A 15767-nucleotide genomic window follows, 5' to 3' on the forward strand; every position below is an offset into this window, starting at 1 on the left:
CTTTTTAAAAACTATATTGGAATACACAAATACTTTGAGCACAAATAGTGAATAAACAAACTCTGACTCTTGAAACCATCAGCTCATCTTAAAACATTTCTGCCTCAAATCTGTGTCCAATTAAATGGTGGAGAAAGTACAATCTAATTGATTGAGTCCAGCCGCCTTCAGTGCTGCCTTTTAACTGATCTGAGTGGTTTATAAGAAGATGATTTGTCAGGTTAAAAAAATTGTACGTTGGCAAAATGGATGTTAGTACATTAGCTTTTGTTACAAAGGGATTAGAGTATAACAGTAAAGAAGTCTTACTACAATTGTACAGAGCATTGGTGAGGCCACACCTGCAGTACTGTGTGCAGTTTTGGTCTCTTTACAGGTGAGGAGAGATTGGGTAGAATATATTTCCTGGAGTTTAGAAGAATAAGAGGTGATCTCATTGCAACATGTAAAATTCTTAAGGGGCTTGACAGGGTAGCTGCTGTGAAGAACATGGGGTCACCGTCTCAGAATAAGGGGACCCGGGCATTTAGGACTGAGATGTGGAGAAATTTCTTCACTCAAAGGATTACGAATCTTTGGATTTCTCTTCCCCCAGAGAACTATGGATTTTCAGCTGTTGAGTGTATTTCTAACAGAGGTCGATGAAGTTTTGAGTATGAAGGGAATTTAGGGGTTTGGGGATAGTACTGGAAGATGGAATTGAGGTAGAAGACCAGCCATGATTTTATTGAATGGCGGAGAAGGCTCGAAGGGCCTGTTGGTCCACTCCAGCACCTATTTCTTATGCTCTTGTGGATAAAGCAGTAGCCCTGGCCAAAGTGACCATCTAGTCCAGATTGGACTTGGTCAGTGGAGGGTTCACTCTCTTCCAATGGTCATATCCTCGCTTGAGTTGTCCTGGAGATGGAGCACTCGGTATCTGCTGGTACTTGAGGTCTTCCGTGAGCAGATAACAGTAATAATACCGTTATTTAAGCTTTTTTTTAAAGAGGTGTCCTTTTTGTTCGGTTTCGGACACTGGAGCAGCCAGCAGCAGGCGCTGCAACCTTCCCTGCAAAAGATGGGCGGAGTTTCACCGCAATGATTGACACCTTACGCGATGACATCACTGAAAGTTGCACCTGCGTAGTGCCGTCTCGGAAAGTGCGGGCTATGCGCGGCGATGTCACAAACCGCCGCGTACTAACGTCACAGAACGGGAGACAGGTCACTTCCGGTCAATGTGTAAACAAGATGGCGGCGGGGAGGCGGCGCTGCTTGAGTCCGCTCGGCCCCTACTCACTATTCTTGTTGTTCATGACTCTGGCCTTTGGGCCCGAGCTGACCCATGGCGTCTCGGAGGCCGGCAAATGGAGGCTGAGTATCGGTGGGGTAAGTGGGCGTGTTGCGGTGTGGACTGGAGCTGGGGGCCTGGCCGCAGCTGCAGGGTCCTCGGCCGCTGACACCGGAACTGGCCGCCCTGGGGCCTCAGCTGACCCGGTACGATGCTGCTGTCATGTCCCAGCAAGTGAGAATGGAGAAGTCACCTAGCGGGACGGTTGTTGTAACCTCCGCGAGCGGACTGGGTCTGAGCGACCCTGCCCTCTGGGGTTGGGGTGGGTCCCAGACAGGGAGCCAGCTCTGTCAGCTGTCATAGAGAAGACAACTTGACCCTGTTCGTACACAAGCACCATCACCATTATATTGGACCGAGCAACCTAACTCCTCCACCCCCCCGCGCCCCGACTTGTCTCAGTTCCTTTCTTTACCTTGATTCATTTCTACAGAGTAGCAAACTCTGACATTTCTCACTCCAAGCCACGCAGCCCGTGAGTTCACGATAATGGAATGACTTCACACACAAATTTCAAGTAAGGGACGTTCAAGAGGCCAGAATTCGAAGAGCACAGATATTTCAGAGGGTTGTGGGGCTGGAGGAGATTAGAGATAGCGAGGGGTGAGGCCCTGGAGGGATTTGTAAACAACGAGAGCTTTAAAATCAAGGCATTGCTTGACCAGGAGTCAGTGTAGGTCAGCGAGTACAGAGATGATAGGGGAATGGGATTTGGTGCGAGTTAGGACAGGGGCAGTAGAGTTTCGGATGACCATGTTTATGAAGGGTGAAATGTGGGAGGTTAGTCAGGTGTGCGTTGGAATAGTCAACTTTAGAGGTAACAAAGGCGTGAATGAGGATTTCATGTCTACCTAAGCAGCAGATGAAAGAAGGAAGGTCTAACTATCAAGCATCTGCAGCCTTCCAATTCAGAAACAACTATACCAACTGAGCCAAACTAAGGAAGATAGGAACAGGACTGAGCCACTCAGCCCTTAAGCCTGTTTTGCCGTTCAGTTAGATCATAGCTAAGTATTATAGGGAATATGTATTATGGGGATAGTGTGGGAAAAAGGCATTGAAGTGAATGATCAGCCATTATCATATTGAATGGTGGGGCAGACTCGATGGGCTGAATGGCCTACTCTTGCTCCTATGTTCCTATGGGCCAGTTATATCTCAATTTCAGACTAGTATTTGTGGAGTTCAATTTGGAAATATTCAAATAGCATGACATGATGTATTCACATTTAGAGCTCTGTTCAGCAGAAGGTTAAATTCGAAAGGATGGGACTACTGAAAGCATTAAAATCATTCCACTATGAAAAGGTCCTTCAAACTCCAAAGAATGCCAAGGAAACTTTTAAACTTAGCATTGCACAAGGCTGCATTATAGGAGATATTCCAGAATGCCTCCAACAGATGACAGTTCTGATCTGAATCCCTCGTACATTATGTATCCACAGACTCTTGAAGGTGTGGACTGTCAGTCACATTGCCACTAGTTAGATCACTTTGCAGTGATGCAGAAATTATATAACTGGATCATTAGTGGCAATTAGACTTATATCAAATTCATGTTTAAATTGTGTGTTCACTGTCCATTTGTGGAAGTTATGGCGAGCAGGAGGGCACAGTATCCTTTGACTTCAGTCAGATTGTGACACATAGTGTTTGAGGATTCCTGGTGTGAGTTGCTGTGGAACACAAGTAATGATTGGACAAGGCATTCCATTCACTTTTTCTCAATAAAGATGAGTAAGAATGGGCAATGGGAGATGATGCAGTAAACTTATTCTTAATACATTTGATGTACAGAAACAGGCCATTCAGACTGATCAGTTTGTCAGCGTTTGAACTCCACGAGCCAGTGCTGAGGTGGAGTACATGGTGAGATGGGAGATCTAGCTTTAGTTGTGCAATGATTAGCCACTCCAGCACAATGAACTATTATGCTCAAGATCTGGCCACAGTAATCCAGAAAATTACAGGCCAGTCAGTCTAACATCAGTAGTGGGCAAATTATTGGAATCTATTCTGAGAGACAGGATAAACTGACACTTAAAAAAGGCACAGTTTAATCAAGGATAGTCAGCATGGATTTGTTAAGGGAAGATCTTGTTTGACCAACTTGATTGAATTTTTTGAGGAAGTAACAAGGGAGATAGATGAGGGTAGTGCAGTTGATGTCTGCATGGGTTTTAGCAAGGCTTTTGACAAGGTCCCACTTGGCAGGCTGGTTAAAAAAAATAAAATCATATCGGATCCAAGTTGGATACAAAAGTGGCTCATTGGCAGGAAACAAAGGGTAATTGTTGATGGATGTTTTTGTGACTGGAGGGCTGTTTCCAGTGGCGTTCCGCAGGGCTCAGTACTGGGTCCCCAGCTATTTGTGGTATATATTGATGATTTGGACGTAAATGTAGGGGACATAATAAAGAAGTTTGCAGACGACAAAGATTGGCCATGTGGAAGATAGCGAGGAGGATAGCTGTAGGCTGCAGGAGGATATTTGTGGTCTGGTCAGATGGGCAGAAAAGTGGCAAATGGAATTCAACCTGGAGAAGTGTGAGGCGATGCATTTGGGGAGGTCAAACAAAGCAAAGGAATACACAATTAATTGGAAAATACTGACAAGTGTAGAGGAAGTGAGGGATCTTGGAGTGAATGTCCACAGATCCCTGAAGGTAGCAGGACAGGTCGCTAAGGTGGCTAAGAGGGCATATGGAATCCTTTCCTTTATTAGCCGAGGTATGGAACATAAGAGCAGGGAGGTTATGCTGGAACTGTATAACTCATTGGTTAAGCCACAACTTGAGTAATGTGTGCAGTTCTGGTCATGTCATTACAGATAGGATGTAATTACAGTTGAGAGGGTACAGAGGAAATTTACGAGGATGTTGCCAGGACTAGAAAAATGCAGCTCTGAGGAAGGATTGGTTAGCTGGGGTTGTTCTCCTTGGGACAGAGAAGGTTGAGGGGAAATCTGATTGAAATGTACAAAATTTTGAGGGGCCTGGATATGTTAGCAGAGGTGCCAGTAACTAGGGGGCATAGATTTAAAGTGATTGGTAGAAAAGTTAGGGAGGAGATGAGGAAATCTTTTTTCACCCAGAGGGTGGTGGGGGTCTGGAACTCACTGCTGGAAAGGGCAGTTGAGGCAGAGACCCTCAACTTGTTCAAAAGGAATCTAGATATGCACCTCAAGTGCCTTAAGCTGCAGGGCTGCGCACCAAATGTTGGAAGGTGGGGTTAAAATGGGTGGATTGTTTTTCGGCCGGCACAGACACAATGGGCTGAATGGCCTCTTTCTGTGCCTAAACTTTCTATGATTCTATAATACACATATGGATTCATACTGACAGGTGTACAATGACTTCTGCATTCTTAAGTCGCTAACTGAAATTTATGGCAAATTACATATAAAGTGTGTTTTAGGCCTTGTGATTTTCAGTTGGATTACAGCACAATATTGCCTGACTCTGTGCATCATCGCTGGTGCTGCATGTGAGTCCTTATCAAAAATCGGAGGTTTTACTTAATCTTTTCCTTCCCATTGTTCATTATTGGAAAGGTTTCTATCTCCTTGTGCATCTATATAGTACAGTTTGACTTGCATTTGACTGTACATTCCTGTGTCAATGCACCAGCCGAAAACAATTATCGGTACTTACTGTGATAATTGCAAATGTAATCATTGCCTTTTGTAAAAATGTTGGTTTTCTCCCCTCCCTCCTTAAGCAATGCTCCCACTAAGCTGCTCAGGCACACAGCAGCCTAGAAGGTAACGCACCGAGGTTTTGTTCCAGGATAAATGCCACACAAAAAAATTTAAAGGGGCCATGCACTGAAAAATCTTTCCAGGCACTAAATTTTAAAGGGAACATTGTCCATAAAGCGTTGACTTCCCACTGGGATGTAGTTTCATGGGCACTGGCTGCTTTTGGGGAACTTGCATAAGTGATCATTCTGCTCCTGTGAGTCAAGATGATGTGTTGGTGGAGGAGGAGCAAATTCATTGAGTGTTCCCACTGTTGATTGCTGTCCTGAGACTCCTGATGGACGGTGCAATCCTCTGTCGCTTGGCTCTCATGGTCCACAGTTGAAAAGCCTGTGAACACTGCCTAGGATTACGCAGGGAGAATGATCTCTTGCTCAAATAACGGACAGTACCGCATCCCAGTAAGAGTTGCTGGCTTGAATGGGCAAAAATTGGGTTGGGGAATTAATTGTCCCCTGTTTTAAGCATGGGTGTGGTAATGTAGCAGTTAAATTAATGGGTAAATAATTTGAAGAATGTGAGTTCATATCCCTTTGTAGCAGTTTGAGTATTTGAATTCGGCCATTTTAAATATGGAAATAAACTGATTCCTGTAAATGTGAACATGAAGCTGGATGCAGACATGATGGACTGAATGGCTTCTTTCTGTGCTGTATCATTCTATTACTCGTATATATGAGGTATAAATTGTTTTATCTCTTTCCAGAATCAGTCACAGACTCAATTTCTACTGCGGAAGACTTTGTTTAACAATTCTTACATTATCCTGAAATGTGAGTAGCAGGATTTCTATCCTGATTAGTGCTGTGTTGATGGGGGTGGAATTGTTTTGGGCTGGTGCTGCAATGTGCTGATGCACCAACAGTGAGCTACAAGAGTCTGATGCAGACTATTCCTCTGTATGCCTTAGGTTCTGCTTTTCTGTTGCGAGTGTTCTGGGGAGGAGGCAAAATAGAGATGAAGTTGGCCTGCAGAACTGTAGTTGGCTGCTCCCCACAGATGGGGGGAAATGCTGACTTGCATTGACCTCTATCCGACAGCCAGTGATCCATTTGCAAAATGGGAACGGCTCAGCTGCCTGGAATTGTGACCGGAGAATAGTCAAAGTCTTGCGGTAGGGCAAGGGGAGAATTATTTTCTTCCAGGAGCTGCGTGCAGTTAATTAACAACTATCCCGAAATCCTTCTTAAAACAGTAGAACAAATAATCTTGAGAGCTTGCTTTCACTTTTCAAGCATTGCTCGGGAGTCCTAAGTGCCTTCTCTGGGCGTAGCACAGCTTCATGACATCTTGTTCTCTTGCTTTTCAGGGGCACAGGAGAAATGTGACTCCCTAATAAACCTGAACGTTGCCTGGTATTTGAGGAGTTTTCACTGTTACGATGAATACTCTGCAGTGAATGTAAGTGATGTTTGCCTTTGGTTTTGAAAAAAACAAATCGCTGGCTGAGTTTTCTGTTTAGCAGTGATAAAATAGTAAAACTGTGGATGTGAATTAAAAATGGAAAATATTTACAGTACAGAGCAGGTCTGAAAGGGAATGGTTAGCAACTCGAAACATCAGAACCAATGAGGCTTATACCCAATAAGTTAATCTATTCCCTTCCGTACACTGACCTGCTGTGCCTCTGCAGCATTTGTGGTTTTGCAGGGGAAGGGAACCTGCATCATTTACATAAAATTTATGCAAAATTGAATGATAATTATGGGTGGGAGTGTCCACTCTTCCCTCCTTAATTTATCCATCCAGAAAGACCCTAAAAGATTTCCCATTATAGCAGCTAACACATTCTAGAGTTCTAGCTTAAACTCCCTGGTGTCATTCCTAAATTTCTGTATTTGCTGATTTGAACTTGTGTGTCCTTGTCCTACGCATTCAATTTAGTCCAAAGTGCTATACTGTTTGAGCTGCAGTCTTTTGGATGAGACATCTGCACTCTCAGCTTATGTAAAAGGTCCCATTGGCACTATGTCAACGCAGAGCAGGCGAGTCCCAGCCAATGTTTATCCCTCAATCAACCTTACTTTAAAAACTAATATCGGGTCACTGTCACATTGCAGTTTGTGGGAGATTGCTGTGTGCAAAATGGCTACCACAATTCTTACATGAACAGTATTGACTGCACTTCAAAAGTACTTCATTGGCTATAAAGTGCTCTGGGACATCCTGAGGTTGTCAAACATGCTACAGAAATGCAAGTTATTCTCAGCTCTCTGGTAGTGCTGAATAAAGTACATTCTTTTGAAAAAGTAACTTTTATTTTATCCCAATGAAATAATGGCTGATATAATTTTAAACTAATGATGGGCAAAGCCACTGACTAAGATTTTCACGGAAATAATGGGTGTAATTACAGAAAACTTAAAAAAAAAAATAAATACTGCTCAGCAGTTACTCAAGGGCAATTGACAAATTTAAATGATTTTAAATTTTTAACACTCCTTCGTTATACTGGCCATAACATATGGCAGGCAAATCCTGCTTGCCTGAAAGCGCCTGCTGGAAGCCGTGTATTTATCTGAGTACCAGCTTGCAAGTCACACGTGTGAGACTACAATCTTCCAGCTTTATTTGCTGACAATTAAGTGACTGCCCTTTGTCATGCGCAGCCAGTGGTGTCTTCCAAGGGCTGTGCAGCACCACTTTATGGTAGAAAGTCTATATTGCAGGGTTTCATCAGTTTCATAGTTTAGCGATTGAAAGACAATAGCTTTCAAGCGTCGTTCTATTCTAAATGAGCAGTTGCCAAGACCGGCATAGAAGTTGCTACCTGGGCAAGGTACTGGAAAGCTGGTGGTGGTGCTGTACTTCTGCATGAGTCAGTGACATCTGGAGAGCTGAAAAGAGGAGGAAATTATTAGATCGCTCTCTCCTTTTGCTCCCTCTCCATATCCCTGCCCCTTTGGGGAGGTCACCTACCTGAGAACCTAAGATGATGTGAGGAGGTCAGGTGTAGCATTGTGGAGTGTAAACTAAGCAACTGAAATGAAATTACTGAAGACGTGTGGAGCAGAGCTGTACACTGATGGAGTGCAGTGTATAATTAGTGTCCCATACTCTGAGCTACAGTTTATTGCCATTGTAATTTGTAACAAGTGGCAGTTCGAGGCAAAACTGTAAATAACTGTGTATGTACCTCTTCCTAAAGTACTTTTTTATCGAAGATTCCCGATGTATTTCTTTGTGGGTACAATGTAATAATACATGTGTTCCTCCTGTAGGATGACACAGCAGCAAAATATTTTGGTTCCACGACAGAGCAGCGCAAAGATGGAAGCGGTTATTACATACTGCATCAGTACAGTTCCTTCAAGTGTGAAAAAGACGCCATTAGTGGGGAGGTAGGCAGCTTCTCAATCAAAATCTGGACCAGGTTTTACAATATGAGCTGAGGAGTTATTATTGCTGAATGGTGAACGTGTTTAATTTCCTCCCCAGCTCCCCGTCCACTATTTTAACTAGGCCAATAACCCATTTAAGATGAACATGCTGATCCTTATGTCACTTGAATGTTTTCAGAATTTGAACGCGAGGTGAGAATGATTACCCCTTAGCATCAAGGCAGCATTTGACCGTATGACATCAAAGAACCCTAACAAAACTGGAGGCAATGGGAATCGGGGGAAAACTCTCCACTGGTTGGATTCATACCTAGCACAAAAGATGGTTGTGATTGTTGGAGACCAATCATCTCAGCCCCAGGACATTGCTGCAGGAGCTCCTCAGGGTAGTGTCCTAGGCTCAACCATCCTCAGCTGTTTCATCAATGACCTTCCCTCCATCATAAGGTTAGAAGTGGGGATGTTCACTGATGTACGATGTTCAGTGCCATTCACGACTCCTCAGATACTGAAGCAGTCTGTGTCCATATGTAGCAAGACCTGGACAACATTCAGCTTTGGGCTGATCAGTGACAAGTAATATTCATGCCACGCAAGTGTCAGGCAATGACCATCTCCAACAAGAGAGAATCTAGCCATCTCCTCTTGACATTCAATGGCATTACGATTGCTGAAACCCCACTATAATATCTTCAGAGTTACCAATGACCAGAAAGAGGATTGAGCAGCCACATAAATACCATGGCTACAAGAGCAGGTCAGAAACTGGGAATTCTGCAGCGAGTAACCCATCTCCTGACTCCCAAAGCCTGTCCAGCATCTACAAGGCACAAAACAGAAGTGTGATGGAATACTCTCCACTTGACTGGATGAGTGCAGCTCCAACATCGCTTGAAGCGCAACACCATCCAGGACAAAGCAGCCCGTTTGATTGGCATCCCATCCACCACTTTAAACATTCACTGCCACCAGCACACAGTGACAGCAGTGTGTACCATCTACAAGATGCACTGCGCAACACGCCAAGGCTCCTTTGGCAGCACCTTCCAAACCTGCAATCTCTTCCACCTAGAAGGACAAGGGTAGCAGATGCATGGGAACCCTGCCGCATGCAAGTTCTCTTCCAAGTCTCTCACTATCTTGGAATTATATCACTGTTCCTTCACTGTCAAAAAACTGGAACTCGCTCCCTAACAGCACTATGGGTGTACCTACAGCACATGGACTGTAGCAGTTCAAGAAGGTGGCTCCACCACCACTTCAGGGGCAATTAGGGATGGGCAATAAATGCTGGCTAACGACACTCACATCCCATGAATGAGTAAAAAAAAACGCACTGCAGTTGTTCAGTGACATCCTGTACCCTGGCAAGGGAAGCAGCATGCCATGCTGGAGCCATATCTGTGACCACAGAAACTTCTGTCTGTTCCTCTAACTATTGAATCCCCCGTCACTTTTCTGACCTTCCTCCTCTACATCTAGCCACCATCCCCTTGCAGTTGAGTCGCCCACGGTGCTGTGGACTTGGCTTTGGCTGTACTCCCCAGAGGAACTATTGCCCTTGCTGGTGTATATCGCTTAGAGAGGAAGATACGCTCTGACTTCGGCACTATCTGCCTTTTCCTCCTCATCCGTCATGAGGTAACCCATTCCCTTTGCCTGCACACCCTTAAGCTGCAGGGTGACCACCTCCTGAAACGTGCTATTCATGTAACTCAGTCTTGCAGATGCGCTGCAGTGACACCAGCTGCTGCACAATCTCCGATACCCAGACCTTGGGCTCCTGCAGCTGACTATGCTTGCTGCAGTGTGGTTATCCAGCACACAAGAAGGGTTCTGGAGTTCCCGCATGGAACAGGATGTGCATTCTGTAGGACTGAGGTGCCTTGCCATGCGTGCCTCTTTATTGGACTACTAACTAAATTTCTTAATTTAACCCACTCCCCTAATTTAGACAGTATTAAAAAAAAAAACCAGGAATGCTCATTGGTAATTTTCAGTAACACCAAAGCAGCAATATGTTCACTCATTGTGTTAATGTTTTCAGCTCTACAAATTAAATGCAAAACTGTAGTGCGGGACAACTGACAAGGTCGGAAAACTGAGATCCCAACCTGCTGCATCTATAGCTTTTAGGATTTTCAACTCTGACTGTCCAAATCTTCTCCCAAGTGGTGGACAAAATTCCCGCAGCCGAAATTAAAGGAAAAGCTCGAAGTCTCTGTATTAAGTGCAACAAGTTTGCATCTCGGGTTGAGGGGGGAATGGGTGGAAATCAGAGATTAACATGGAAACAGGGTTGGCTAACACCAAGTTTGGGTTTTAAAAGCTTAAATTGTAGGAGGCAGTTCCTTGGTTATGATGACCTGGTAAAAGATGAGTTAATATAGGGGTCAATAGTCTTTCTTGCTTTCAGAATAGTGAAGGCTCTGAGGCGAGGAAGAGCGTTATAGAATGGCTTAGGAGGAACAAAGGACTAGGGCTCAAGGGAGCACTAACCATAGTATTATACAGATAAAATAGAGATTGATGTTTCCTATACAAATTTTTTTAAAAACTAAATGTACAGTATATGCATGGCCTTGTGTTGTGATGCCTCAGTTTGATAAATCTCCTTTGAAGTGCCTTGGGACCTTTTATGACATTAAAGATACCATATAACTGCGAAATGTTTTAACAACTCTGAGTACCTATCTCTGTCTGAATTCTTTTTCAGCTGCAAGTAAAATTCTTTAGCCAACCAAAGTTATTGCAAAATAAGACTCTGGTAAGCAATAGTTTTTTTTTGAAGTCAGCAATCATGTAGTTAGTGTTTAACCTCTAATTTTTATTGTAACCGGTTTTTGTGAAGTCTGTAGTATGATGTGTATCCATCACTGTAGTTGCTGTGGAAATCTCTCTTGTTTAATCGAATGGGGCCACCCAGCACTCCTTTGATGGCTCAGCTGCTGAAGCTGGTGAGTTATGGCCTCACGGACAAGGAAGCTCTGCACTGAGTTACTTGGACACAACTGATATATACCAGTATCGGCTCTGCAGTCACTGTCCATGGCAATGGCTGAACAATATAATTGTCAACCTCCTATTGTTGACCTGGCAGACATCAGCAGAGACCAAGGATTGAACCGGGAGGCTTCCTAGTTTATATAGCTCAGCTTCTCACTGCCTTAACTAGCTATGCAATTTGTGTTGCATGATGAGGCTTGTATCTAGTGACCCTTGCTAACTGTTGCTTTAAATGAATCTTTGCAGCACATTGAAGCTGAGCCCATTCCCAAACCAATTGCCAAAAGAAGTGCAGAGAGCAAGAAGGTAAGACTTGGGTGTACAGTACCAAAGATAAGGTGAAGGGGAATAACTAGATGCATTCTTATGAAAGCAGTGCAATGCATTGTAAAACACGGGCAAAGTAAATGTTCAGTGAAGAATGTTTCTTGGGTTACATTTTTTTGTCTTGAACCAACTTCAATTTGCCAAATCAATGAATTCAATTTGAACTTGCCTCTTTGTGTTTCTGATCCACTGCTATAACCATGACATGCTACTTTGTGGGTCCTCCTGTGAAAATGCAAGACCAATTCTTCAGTGACTGGCCCAAGAAGCGACGTGTCTTCCACTGACATTTTCCAATATAGTCCATAAGGGTGGTTGGGAGGAGCGATCAATGAGTTGCACAGAAAATTAGTAGCAACAGAGCTGGGAAAAAGCAACAAGCCCTGTATTTTCTTCCAGAAAGAAGACAAGCAACCAAAGAAAGAACAGAAAATCACGAATAAAACCACAGAAGTAGTCAATCATCAAGTAAGTTTGTTTTCCTTTCCTCCCTTTTTACGGAGTAACTTCTGACAATGCAGAGCATGCGCAGAGCGATTGCGGACGTCATCAGTGTGTGCGAACGTGTCAGCTTGCCAGTATGCATGCGCGCGCTGACGTCACCACGCAATGACTTCCTCAGCCCTCAATTGCCACGATTGCCGGCTCCATTCCCCTAACAATACCCCGCTCCCTCCCGCCATCTCCGCTTCAATTTCCCACTCCCGACTACTTGTCACTCCATCCTGCCTCGCTGCTTCACCTACCCCCCCCGTCCCCAAGCTGATCGCTCCCCACCGCACTGCCCGAAAAAGCAGGGGGTGGGGGATGCAATGTGTGGAAGCGCTGTGGGGAGGCGGGGGGGTGGGAGTGGTGAGGGCAGGGGCGAGTGGCTGAGGGAAGGCAGCAGTGAGGCTGGGAGCGAGCAGATGGGTGCAGGAGGGAGCAACGAAGTAAAGCGCGATGGCAGGAGGGAGCGGGGTACTGTTGGGGGTGGGATGGAGGCGACGATCGCAGCCATTGAGGGGGCTTGGGTTTAATCTGTTTTTTGTGACAAATTGAGCAGTGCCATTTTTATTGCTGGCAGCTGCCTGAGACGTCCCAGACAGTGACGTTTCAGTGGATGAGGTTGCACATGCCAGTACGGCGCCTCCTAGTGGTTGCATTGTCAGCAAACGCCTTTTTAACCATTTCAGATTTCCCTTCTTTGTGTCAGTTAGTAAGTCATACTTGGGATGAAATAGCTATTCTTCCCAACTACTTTCTTTTGCTCTGCTTTCCTTCCTTCTCTTGGGTCAAAGTTCTCTTTACAGAGATTTGCACAGAAAATACAGAACAGAAACTCAGCTCAGCTACTTCATCAGCATACAGCCACACAAGCCTCCTCACACCCCTTTTAGCTGGACCTACCTCTGTCCCTTCATTTATTTATCCAGCTTCCCCTTAAATGCACCACGCCTGCCAGATTCTGGGTTAGCTGTCATCTAACAATAAAAGTTTGCAGCATGGAAGGAGGCCATTTGACCAGTTTGTGTGTGTGCTGGTTCTTTGGAGCAATCTAAAACTATTCCGATTGCTCCATTGCCTGTATCTTCAGATATTTATCGATGTTTCTCTTGGTATCTCTTCACCTTGTATGCAACTCATTTAAACTATTGGGATTGTACAGGATTAATATTCAGTTAAATTTAAACTCTTAGATGTTAAATGTTTTTATGGTTTTTCTTCCTTTCTGTTCTCTTAAGGCATTGACTTGTTAGGGAATGTTATGACAAATTTATGTAATTACTCAAGATGACAGGATTCTATGGCATTTTTTTGATTTCATGGGAATTAAGCATACATTGATTATTACTAACAATTACATATATACACTGCTAACTATTACACATATGCAATGGTAACTATAACTATCAATTGCACTATATTTAGGGTCACACTTACAATACAAGATAGCGGAGAATTCACCGTGTCACAGGTTTTAGGCAGAATGGGATCTTCTGTCCAGGTTGAGGTGAAATCTATTCTAACTCTCTCTCATCCTCTTTTTAAAAACTCTGGCGATTTGAGAATCCACCTGTATCATAGTATTAACTCATCCACTCAGCTAGACTTCAGTTTCAACAAAAAAAGGTTGAGAATTTGGTGCAGGAGGGGAGGAAGTGCTGCTTTTTGCCTCCAATGCTTGTAGTGGTTTGTGTAAGCTTGAGGTAGTATTTAAAGTTTTGTCCAGTGCTTAGTGCAAGTTGGTGTGTATTTCAAAAAACTGACAACAGGCTGAAAATTAGATATAACTAACACAAACTATATAAAGCAGAACAGGTGAGAGAAAAGAGGGCACTACAGACCGGTTAGCCTGAAAATGCTAGAATCTATCTATTAGGAAGCAGTAATGGGCACTTTAAAAAAAAAAATACAACTAGGTAGAGTCAGCATGGTTTTATGAAAGAGCAGTCATGTTTGATAAATCAGTTTGCTTTTTGAAGCCAAAGCAAGGTCAATAAAGGGGAACAAGTGGATGTGGTATATTTGGATTTTCGTAAGGCATTTAATAAGATGCCACACAAGAAGTGTTACATAAGATAAGGGCTCAAGGGGTTGGGGTAAAATATCGACATGGTTAGAGGATTGTTTAAATGACAGAAAACAGAGAGTAGGATTAATTGGGTCATTTTCAGGTTGGTAAGCTGTTATTAGTGGGGTGCTGCAAGGATCAATGCTGGGGCCTTGGCTATTTACAATCTGTCTGAATGACTTGGATGAAGGGACCAACTGTAATGTATCAATGTTTGCTGACATGAAGCTTGTGGGAGATCAGCCGTGAGGAGGACAGAATGCAATGCAGTATAGATAGATGATGCAAGTTGGCAAGAAGGTGGCAAATGGATTATGATGTGGAGAAATGTGAGGTAATTCGCTTTGGTAGGAAGAATAGGAAAATTGAATTTTTTTTAAATGTGAGAAACTATTAAATGTTCAGAGGGATTTAGGTATCCCTGGCGATGGAAGATGGTAAGTTAACATGCAAGTACAGCAAACAATTAGGATGTGAAGTGGCATGCTGGCCTTTATTGGAATGTGGCTGGAGTATGAAGTCTTACAGCTGTTGTACAGGAGTTTGTTTAGACCACATTTGGAGTACTGTGTACAGTTTTAGTCTCTGGAAAGGTTATACTTGCCTTGGAGACGACAACGAAGGTTCACTAGAGTGATTCCTGGGATATGAGTGTTGTCCTATGAGGAGAGATTTAAGTAGAATGTGCCTATACTCTCTGGAGTTCAGAAGAATGAGAGATGATATTGAAACATAAGATTCTAAGAAGGCTTGACAGGGTAGATGCTGGAGGTTGATTCCCCTGGTTGGAGAGTCTGGAACTAGGGGGCATAGTCTCAGGATAAGGGAATCAGCCATTTAAGACTGAGATGAGAAATGTCTTCAGTTGAAAGGTTGTGGATCTTTTGAATTTTCTACCCCAGTGAGCTGTGGATACTCAGTCGTTGAGTATATTCAGGGCTGAGGTAATTAGATTTTTGCACTCTTAAGGGAGTCAAGGGATATGGGGAAGTGGAGTGAGGTATTAGATCGCCATGATGTTGAACGACAGAGCAGGCTTGAGGGGCCCTTAAGCCTACTCCTCTTGTTTCTTATGTTCTGGTGGGTGGTGTTCAATAAGAATTTAATGTAATACAGAACCAGTTTGTACCCTTGATGGGCAGGAGCTATTTGACAAAAAAAGTCAGCCATGGATGGCTAAAGAGGTAAGGGGCAATGGAAAACTAAAAGAAAAAAGCATGCAAAAATGTAAAAATTAGCATTGTCGACAGGGAAAGATGCAATGAACAACAAAAAGTGACAAAATAAATACAGCTACAAAAAAGAGACTCGGCAAAGAAACTTGCAAGGGATATCAAAATCCTCAAAAAATTTAGAATTATATTAGGAAAAAGAGGGTGGTCAGGAGTAATGTAAGCCCCTTGAAAACTGATGGTGATATTGTAAATGAAAATAAGAATATGATGG

The 15767-nt window shown here is 43.5% G+C and overlaps 1 protein-coding gene across 2 annotated transcripts in view; it reads left to right on the plus strand.

Annotated features, from left to right (window-relative positions):
• The first annotated feature begins 1209 nt into the window (after positions 1 to 1209).
• LOC137353137 (transmembrane protein 87A-like) overlaps positions 1210 to 15767 on the plus strand; it is a 67898-nt gene continuing 53340 nt past the window's right edge. For both annotated transcript variants that reach the window (XM_068019169.1, XM_068019170.1), the window contains exons 1-7: positions 1210 to 1371; positions 5800 to 5866; positions 6403 to 6494; positions 8315 to 8434; positions 11151 to 11201; positions 11687 to 11746; positions 12167 to 12235. In XM_068019169.1, the coding sequence (XP_067875270.1) occupies positions 1234 to 1371; positions 5800 to 5866; positions 6403 to 6494; positions 8315 to 8434; positions 11151 to 11201; positions 11687 to 11746; positions 12167 to 12235 (597 nt within the window). In that variant the 5' untranslated portion in view covers positions 1210 to 1233. The remainder of the gene's footprint in view (positions 1372 to 5799; positions 5867 to 6402; positions 6495 to 8314; positions 8435 to 11150; positions 11202 to 11686; positions 11747 to 12166; positions 12236 to 15767) is intronic.

The sequence above is a fragment of the Heterodontus francisci genome, chromosome 40, assembly GCF_036365525.1.
Source record: "Heterodontus francisci isolate sHetFra1 chromosome 40, sHetFra1.hap1, whole genome shotgun sequence".
NCBI classification, from domain to species: domain Eukaryota; kingdom Metazoa; phylum Chordata; class Chondrichthyes; order Heterodontiformes; family Heterodontidae; genus Heterodontus; species Heterodontus francisci.